This window comes from Vollenhovia emeryi, unplaced genomic scaffold (assembly GCF_000949405.1).
Source record: "Vollenhovia emeryi isolate VEMERY1.0 unplaced genomic scaffold, V.emery_V1.0 DF939193.1, whole genome shotgun sequence".
Lineage (NCBI taxonomy): Eukaryota > Metazoa > Arthropoda > Insecta > Hymenoptera > Formicidae > Vollenhovia > Vollenhovia emeryi.
The window spans coordinates 371,193-380,791 of NW_011967173.1; the positions used below are offsets into that span (position 1 = coordinate 371,193).

At 43.4% G+C, this 9,599-nt stretch overlaps 1 protein-coding gene across 4 annotated transcripts in view; it reads right to left on the reverse strand.

Annotated features, from left to right (window-relative positions):
- The window catches only part of LOC105562178 (homeodomain-interacting protein kinase 2), a 52,382-nt gene that overhangs the window by 24,410 nt on the left and 18,373 nt on the right, over positions 1-9,599 (reverse strand). For all 4 annotated transcript variants that reach the window (XM_012012801.1, XM_012012800.1, XM_012012798.1 and 1 more), the window contains exon 2: positions 4,125-4,475. In XM_012012801.1, the coding sequence (XP_011868191.1) occupies positions 4,125-4,472 (348 nt within the window). In that variant the 5' untranslated portion in view covers positions 4,473-4,475. The remainder of the gene's footprint in view (positions 1-4,124; positions 4,476-9,599) is intronic.

Genomic DNA, 9,599 nt, shown 5'->3' on the forward strand with positions numbered 1-9,599 from the left:
TCTTATTTTATATTTAAAATGCCCCAGCAAGGCCTAGTGTCAAAACTGATAATGCCCCAAAAAAGCCCAGTAATGTCCACACTGAGAAAAATTTCCATCGAATAAACCAATTAAATACAATGGTATTCCGATGGTTAATTTTTCCGATTAAATTATGTACATATCCGATGAAATTTATCCAATAAAACTTGATCGAAAAACCGATATCATATTTTTCATCGGATATGTACGTTTGTTATTATGTAATCGGATTGCCCGATTGTATTTAATCGGCTATTTTTCTCAGTGCAGTAATGCCGCAAATCTGTACGCCACAGTGCCCTCAGCGGTTTACACCTCGGTCGTAGACGTAAGTCGTGAAAGGCTATTGTATACTAACCGGCAATGAATCGTTTCGCGGGAGAGGAATTGTTGTTTCCCCACTCGTTGATAATTCGTCGATCGGCCAGTGTGGAGAAAAAGTCACTTCCCCTCTTGCGAAACGATTCATTGCCGATGACTATATACGACTTACGTTTTTCTCTGCCTTGCCTTACGTCTACGACTAAGACGGTCTTAAGCGTTTACGGGTCATTCTCTGCCAGCAGCCTTTGCTGGGGACAGACGAGAGAACGCACCGAGGACGATGTCGCGTCGGGCGAGACATTGGCGCGGATTCTCAAGCGTTTTGAGTCGACACGAGAGCTCGCGCGTCCACGCGCACCAGGAACCAAGATCCGTCCTCGGGATCAGTTAATCGCCGGGCGATCCTATTGAACACGATCGTCGTGACGCGACTGTCGAGAGATCGGCGAGATGCAACGGACGAGCAGACGGACGGTACAGTATCTTCGCGCTACAATCCGTAGATCGCGAGCCTTTCCCTTTCGCCCGACTTGCGGCAAGAGGCATCAGTTGCGAAGCGAGAAGCATCACGACTCCGTTCGCCGAACGCGGTCTCGGCCTAAAACGAGCCGACTCTCGGCCTGCGCCGTATAAGCAGTTTGAAGACCCGAACAAACACGAAAAAAACTTAAGACTTAAGGGAAATGACTGCCGGAAACATAAGCAGCCATTTTGAAACTTGAGCAATGCTGGAAATTCCGATTGGTTGAAATTTTTAAGTGAGTCTTACTGCTTAAGTTTTTTCGGGTGCTTACAGTTTAAGGCGCAAACACGTGAAAGAACTTAAGCAGCCATTTTGAAACTTAGGCAACGCTGAAAATTCTAATTGGTTGAAATTTTCAAATATTAGATTTCACTGCTTGAGTTCCTTCGCGCGTATTAGGCCCTTAGCGGCCATTAAAGCCAACGACACACGATTTACTATTTTTCCTACTGAATTGTTTACGAGAATCAATCAGGATTTTAGAATCATGTGATCTGAAACTCTGCATCCTTATTGGGTCTTGTAAAAAATCTAGTAAGAAAAGTAGTATCGTGTGCCGTTGGCTTCAGTTTTAGGACCTGTGCACGATAGGGGAAATATTAGAAATGGAAATAAATGTTAAATGCATATTGCTTAAATTCATATAAGCTGAAATATTCCGAATTATGACCGCGTGACACAATTTCTACATTTGTATCTCGCATTTTATTCCTTTTCACTGTATGTTGTATTGTTTCATCTCTCTTTTCTCTCTTCTAGTACAGTAGAATCCCGATTATCCGAGTTCCGGCTTATCCGAGGCAAGTTTTTAGATTAATGTTTTTCACTGTCGAAAGTAAAATTTAAAACCTAAAAATGTTACACCCCAAATTTTTTAATTACCAATTTTAATAGCGATATAAACGTTTTAATAATATCTTTACGCAAAACAGGTCGTGAAAATGGATTTACTGTATTTTTAAATCGGAGTTTTAAATCGGCTGGAAGTTGGTCGGTTTGCCGTCGACGTCCATTGTTCCCCTTTTGCGTAACAAGTACACTGTTTTTACCATAAGTAATGTTCGAACGTCTTTTTGTTTTTTCTTTATCCGAGTGTTTGATTATCCGAGGTGGTCGGTCATTAATTCAAATAGTCAGAGCTCTGCTGTTCTGAGGCTCGGCTCCACCAATGTCGCTTCAAGTTTATATTGTTAGTTTAATTCATCCTTTGCTTCTTTCCAACTGTTCCTTTAGAAAGAGACAAGCCCGGTTTTTCATTTTCTGGTTAATTGTTAACCAGAGGTTAGTCGACTCTCTGTCTCTTCTCAGATAATAACATAGAAAGAGATGGAGAGTCGACGAACTTCTGGTTAACAGTTAATCAAAAAATGAAAAACCAGGCCATGATGAATTAAACTAAGATGAAAATTAATCGACGCTGGTAAAACCAAGCCGTAATATTTATTCCTATTCCTGATATTTCCTCTAGTCTAGGCAGGGCCTTGTTTGTCGGAGCGCCGAAGACGGCGACACATACGGAATCGCGGAGAAAAGTTTTCCCTGCCCGTTCTCCAGCGAGGAGAACACGGAAAACTGGCGACGGAACGTTACCGTAATTATTCCCGTTCTCGTAATAACACGCGTACGCGTGCGGAAGCAGCAGACGGCTTGGGAGGGCTCGGGTAGTGGCGAAACGAAAACAAGCCGCCGCAGAAACCCGAAACCGAAGCAAACAAATGACATTGAGAGGTTGGGGATTGGTTGCTCATAGTGCGGATTGTGACTATTCGACCGCGCCGTAGTCGAAGGGAAACTATACAAAAGTCGCGCGTTCAGCGAGGCAAATATTAATAACGAATACAACGTCGGGAGAAAGAGAGAAGAAGGGAAGGGAATCGATTGTGAAAGCCATTAAAAGATTGGACTCCGGAAAGATCGAGCGGGGAGCGATCGAACTCGAAATGCGAATTCTAATAGCGAATTCGGCAGCTCGCTCTAGTGCGCACCGAGTGCACACCAAGGCTAGTTCAGGATCTACTATTATATTTATGGTCATCTCAAGTAATATTCACTATTTTCAGTGATGATCCACTGAGGGACTTTTAAAAAGCACAGAAAAGACTTCCGAATCACACTTGGATTTATAGTAAAATAACTTCGATATAGCGACAATCGTTATTGAAAAAGGGATATTTTAATCTTAAATGGAAAATTTTTGAATCTAGAATAAAATGATGTTGGTGCATGCGTAATAACACATCGAGAGATTTAAATGCAAGACTATGTGAGCTTAAATTTAAACATGTGATTCTTATCTCAATATAGTCCAAAACAATTTTATTTAGTTTGAGAAAGGAGAATGGGAATTTAATCTTACCATTACTTTATTTTCTACTGCATGAGATTACGATGGGTTTGAATATATCAAGAATTTTGTCTTGTTATCAAAAATTCCAAGGGGGTAACCACTAGCTAAAATGTTGTCCCACCGATTACATGATTTCATTAGATTTCATACGATTTTATCTGATTACAAATAATTTCATCTAATTGCAAATAGTTGTCTTATATGCACGTTTAAAAATAGGCGATGTTGTTAAGAGCTGTTAGATTTCCTCAAAACATTATATCTTTTTGATTTTACTAATAAGTATTTGCTTGTAACTTCAATTAGGATTGTAGTATTCGGTTAGGTAGAAAACGTGTTTCCTCGCCTCCCACTTTTTCCACCAGTCTAACCGTGGTCTTAATGAGAAGTAATTTTGTATTTGTATCTAATGTTTAATTGTTCTAAATTTGCGCGCAAAGGTGTATCAACTCACTGTCCCAACAGCAACTACCTCAGTCTTATTATGAAAAAAATAATACGCGCTTATAGGCGTCAACTATGATATATATTTGGATATTCACTAGAAGAAGTAAATTTTGGGGGAAAATAGAAACAAGGTGAAAAATGTTCAAATTTAATGTTCATTGTCTAACAAGTGAAGAAAGTTAAAAATGAAGGCAAAACGATTATAAGGAGATTTCGTAAGGATTTCATAATAATTTCGGAGACACTGTCCCATGATTATATTAAGTGGTTACCCCCTTGAAAAATTCTCTCTGAGAGGGGTACGCGCGATCTTTTGCAGAGGATGGACGCAAGGTAGATTTCGGCGGGCCAGATTAGCACGTGGACACGCAGGGCACCCGAAGGGGACCCGTGGATCGTACGAACGCAAAGCGCAAGGAGCAAAAGGAATCGCAGGACGCGCAGGAAGCGACGCGAACCAACCTTCGGGACACCACCACGTGTATACGAGTCTACGAGCTTGATCGTCGAGGCTCGTACCACGGTTTGCTGGTTCGGGCTACTCTTCTGCAGCACATTGTTGGGCAGCGTGGGAAACGCGTGATTAGGACCGTTCACGGAGTACCGTTGTTGCAGACCGGTATTGTCCAATTGGTAGTCGCTGGTCGATTGGACCAATGCGTGCTGGATCACCGGTTGACTCACGTTGTAGTCCAACTTGCGCTTCTTGCTGTGGTGGTGAACGGTGTTGTTGCTGCTGCTGCTGCTGCTGCTGCTGCTGCTGCCGTTGACGCTACTCGTCTGCTGTGTTTGGATGAACATGTCACACATTCCCTGCGATCAGAAAGTAACGTTAATCGGTTCGTTGATCGCGCTGCTCCGTTCATTTCTTTTGCGCCGTCAACGTTTGCTCGTCATTATTCGCCTGTTACTCCAGCATCGCTTTCGCAGGTGAAAACTGTTGATCGTCGAGAGAATAACGTAAGCGCTTAAACGATCTCTCGCGTCGCGGGGGAAATTAAAACGACACACCGGTACGTTAAATATTCGAGTAGCGGACACTGTTTCTCCGGACTTTTGAAAGACACCTCGGCGCAAAAGGTGTGCGAGTCGTCACGGCGGAGAGAAATACCGCGGAGAACACAAAAAGTAAGGCCAACGACCATGAATATTTTAGAGGCTCCTCCGCCGACGTGTGTCCACGTCGTCGGTTTGGGCCAGTGATTCTCAAAGAGCTGTCGCCAGATATCATATTTCTACCGAGCTCGGAACGGCTCGGAACGTTTCCCCGTTTTTTTTTCAACAAATACGACCCGACGCGAGGAGCAAACAATTTCCACTCGCCGGTTAAACCGTCGAGTTAAACCTCGAGAACGGTTTTTTATCCTCTCCCGCGTGCCACGTCGGCGTCGTAGCTGAGAATTCTCGCCGCTCATTTTCGTTTCTAAGCTGTTAGCCGCGCTCTTATCGCGCGGATACATTAACGATTTACATTTCGAAACGACCTGTCAGTTTCGGGACTATTTTAAGAACCTCGCGGCTCCTCAGCGTATCGTGGAAAACCGTAAATCTCGGCGCGAGGCGCGCAGAGCGCTGCCACGTTTCACGTTGAACACGATTGCCTCGTACGCGAAAATGAGGTCCGTGTATCGCGCGAGATGACCTACAAAGAATCGAGCGCGTCGCCCGAAACGTTATCGCCTTCCAGCGCCTGATTTTCGGCGTCCATCAATTTCACGAGTCGAATCAAAAAAAGAAAGAAAAAAAAAGGAATGCGAATTCTAAATTAGACGCGGCTCAGCGACTCGACGCCGCGAGGTTCCCTTAATGGCGGCGGTACCATTTTCCCCGTTCGCCATCGACACACGGTAATTCCATCTGATCGCGCTCCGATACGCGGTATATTGCACAATGTGTGACTCATAGTCGGAGGTGCCGCCCGAATAATACCGGGCGTGCAAAAACATCCGATCGATCGCAATCCCGCGGTGTCCCGGAAACGCGACGCGATTTCAATTCTACCCTCCCGGGGTCTCCCTCTCTTCCTCGATCTATCATATCGGTACACATCCCATATCCCCCCCCCCTCTCTCTCTCTCTCTCTCTCTCTCTCTCTCTCTCTCTCTCGTTCTCGCCGTCATTTACCCGCGTGCGCGACGTGCTCTAATTATAGTGCTGACTGTCAGAAATGCTGGTCGGCATTATGAACGATCTACGGTACCACGAGGTACAGTTACGTTTTAAGTTAGACCCGTCGGATCCTAACAAAGTGGTGCAAATAAGTGGAACAACCGCGCGCCGATCGCCTGGCGAACCGTAAAGAAAAAGCGTCTTGCAATTAGCGCGGGGTTGCAGGTGGACCTACGCCCCCCCCCCCCCCGCCGCCCTCCTTTCTGCGTTCGCCAATCTCGATCAAAGTACCGAGCGTGAAAACGTTAACCGAAGAGATTAACAACAGTATCACGTTCACGCACTCGTTGGGACCTTAATTACTAATGTGCTTTTAGAGAATTAACTCTCGCGGGATAAACTTTTAATAAAATAAAAAGCAGAACTCGTGCGGGATGCAGAACGCGGGACGCGCAACGATATATTTATCCGTACATTTTGCTCGACGTTGTATAAAGCGGGCGTGCGGGACGCAAATGGAAATCGCGGTAATCCGTTTCAGCGAAATAATAAGCGCCGCTCCGTGGAACTCCGGTTGGGAAAATGTGTTCGGGGTAATTCATCAGTTAGCGTCACGGGGTGACTCGGCCTCGGGTAAGAGCAGCGAAACTTTGCGTCACCCTGTATAGCGCCCTTCCCCCCCCCCCCTTCCCGCTTCCATAATCCGTGTATACGCGCGTCCGTGTACGAGCCGGTATATACACGTAGGTATGCATCGCGCGCGCTTATATTCCGCGCGATGAGTCAAGCCGATCGATTGATGAACGGGGAAATCCGAGCCCGTGTGCTCGCCGAACGGCGAAAACTTTCGTGGCGAAACTGCGAGGTAGCAAAGTAACAGCGAAATCCGAGTGACCGCGGTCGTGTCCTCGCCGTCTTGATGGACTCGCGACTAATACGTGTCTATACACGGTGACGCAAATGTACGTGGCGCGGCGGTGAGAGCCGGTTATGGGAACTTATGGGTACAGTTCCTTCCCGCGATCTCTGGGAGAGTAATTTCCGTTACCCTCTCTTTCACGATTCCCCGGGTGTCTTTAAAACTCAAGGGGGTAACCACTTGATGTAATCATGGGACAGTGTCTCCGAAATCATTGTGAAATCATTACGAAATCCTTACGAAATCTCCATGTAATCGTTTTGCCTTCGTTTTCATGTTTCTTCACTCGTTAGACAATGAGCATTAAATTTGAACATTTTCTCAACTTGTTTTCATTTTCCCCCAAAATTTACTTCTTTTAGTGAATATCCAAATATACATCACACTGCGCGCTTATAAGCGCGTATTACTTGTTTCATAATAAGACTGAAGTGGTTGCTGTTAGGACAGTGAGTTGATACACCTTTGCGCACAAATTTAGAGTAATAAACAGTAAATACAAATACAACATTACTTCTCATTAAGACCACGGTTAGACTGGTGGGAAAAGTGGGAAGCGAGGAAACACGTTTTCTACCTAACCGAATACTACAATCTTAATTGAAGTTACCTCTACAAGCAAATACTTAAAATCAAAAAGATATAATGTTTTGAGGAAATCTAACAGCTCTTAACAACGTCGCCTATTTTTAAACGTGCATATAAGAAGTTACTTGCAATCAGATGAATTCGTATGAAATCTAATGAAATCATGTGGTCGGTGGGACATTTTAGCTAGCGGTTACCCCCTTGTTAAAACTCTTTGGACGTGCACGCAGCTGCGCATGTCTCTGCGCAAATGTCTCTTTCTGTTGTTCAAAAATAAATATATTAATAAGAATGATAATTTTATAATAATGCTAATTTTTATAATAAATAACGTGTTTTCATATCATTTATAATAAATCAGTGTTTTCTTAAACATATCGGGCATTTTTAATAATTTATTGTGAAAAATATTACCTCGGCCAGGGTTTGAACCCCTGGACTTTCCTTCATAATATATATATAATAATAATAAAAAAATGGATTCACTCTTCGAGCTTTTGAAATGAAATTTGTTCTCACGTTCCTAAAGGGCCACGTTTTACTATCTGTGAAACTTTTAAAGCACCCTGTACGCCGGTACAGCTGCTTGCGTTTGACGATGAATCAACGTACGCAAGCGGGACGCAAATAATGCGTTAATCTCTCGCCGGGCGTGACGACAGATTTACAATGTACGCGGTAATATTTTTTACAAAAATCGTTACCGGGAGGCGATATTCAGCAGCGCCGAATGCGGCGCCGCCGTCCGTGCCCGCTTGGTCGCGGCTTCGGACTCCCCCGGCAGTGCACTCGGATGGATATCGTAAAAAGATACGTCGGGGGCGAGGGAAAGGGGAAAAATTGAGAGAGCACCTTTGGTTTATCTTTAGAAAAACACCCGCGGTATTGCTAGGAAAAACCGCCGCCTACGATATGCGATAAAAAGGTTATCCATTTTTAAGGGCGTCACTTTTCTAGATTGCTGCCACGTGAATGCGTAGGAAGCGCTTAATATAGGACGCCGCAAAATCGGCGGGAGAACAGGCCTCATACGGTATTCGCGGCGTGCGCGCAATAACGCGCGCGTATGTACGTACGTGTGCATTTATTTGCGTATTTCCGAGAAGCGCGCGGATATATTCCTTCGGCGTTCGCGAAAAGTATTGTACGAGGAAAGAGAAAGGGTCTGTACTTATATCCGACGTACTGTCTGCATTTATTTGTAAAAAAAAAACCGCACTCCGGTAGCGGGGAAGCTTTGTCAAACAGCGATCACATTGAAGGCCCAAACACACGAAAAAACTTAAGCAGTAATGGCTGTCGAGAACGTAAGCAGCCATTTTGAACTTAAGGGATCGCTCCACTTTAACGGCCCAAAAGCTATGCTTATCTTTAACGATTTTTTTTACGGCAAATACACCATACAATGAAATAAATCTTTTTGGGGATATGTTAGGACACTCTTAAATAACGCAGAAAGATTTTTGTCATAATTTAAACAATTTTTTAATTAAGCGTTTTCTACACCGTTCGAATGGCGTGACGAAAAAGATGCAGTCCGCTGCGTCGACGACTTTTATCATTCAGGCTTACCTGAAACAAGAATCAATAAGATTCTTAAAATATGAGTGTCGCTATGTCCAGAACCTCAATTAAGAATTTTTATTGAAAAATAACAAAATGGTACCAGTTTGAAAAGAGTTTTGAAAAGTATTTTTTTAAACTTTTTTCGAACTGGTAACATTTTGTTATTTTTCAATAAAAATTCTTAATTGAAGTTCTGGACATAGCGACGCTCATATATTTTAAGAATCTCTTCGATTCTTGTTTCAGGTAAGCCTGAATGATAAAAGTCGTCGACTGCATCTTTTTTGTCACGCCATTCGAACGGTGTAAAAAACGCTTAATTAGAAAATCGTTTAAATTATGACAAACATTTTTTTGTGTTCTTTAAGAGTGCCCTAATAAATCCCCAAAAGATTTATTTCAATGTATGGTGTATTTACTGTGAAAAGAATTGTTAAAGATAAGCATAGTTTTCGGGTCGTTAAAGTGGAATGACCCCTTAAGCAATGCTGAAAATTCCGAATGGTTGACATTCTTCAGTCTTAATTACTGCTTAAGTTTCTTCGTGTGTTTCCAGCTTTAAGAGACGTGACCGATGACGTCATCGAGAACGTAAGCAGTTTTTGAAACTTAAGGAATGCTGCAAATTCCGATTGCTTGTAATTCTTGAGTCTTACTGCTTAAGTTTCTTCATGTGTTTCCAGCTTTAAGAGAAGTGACCGATGACGTAATCGAGAACGTAAGCAGCCTTTTGGAAACTTAAGGAATGCTGAAAA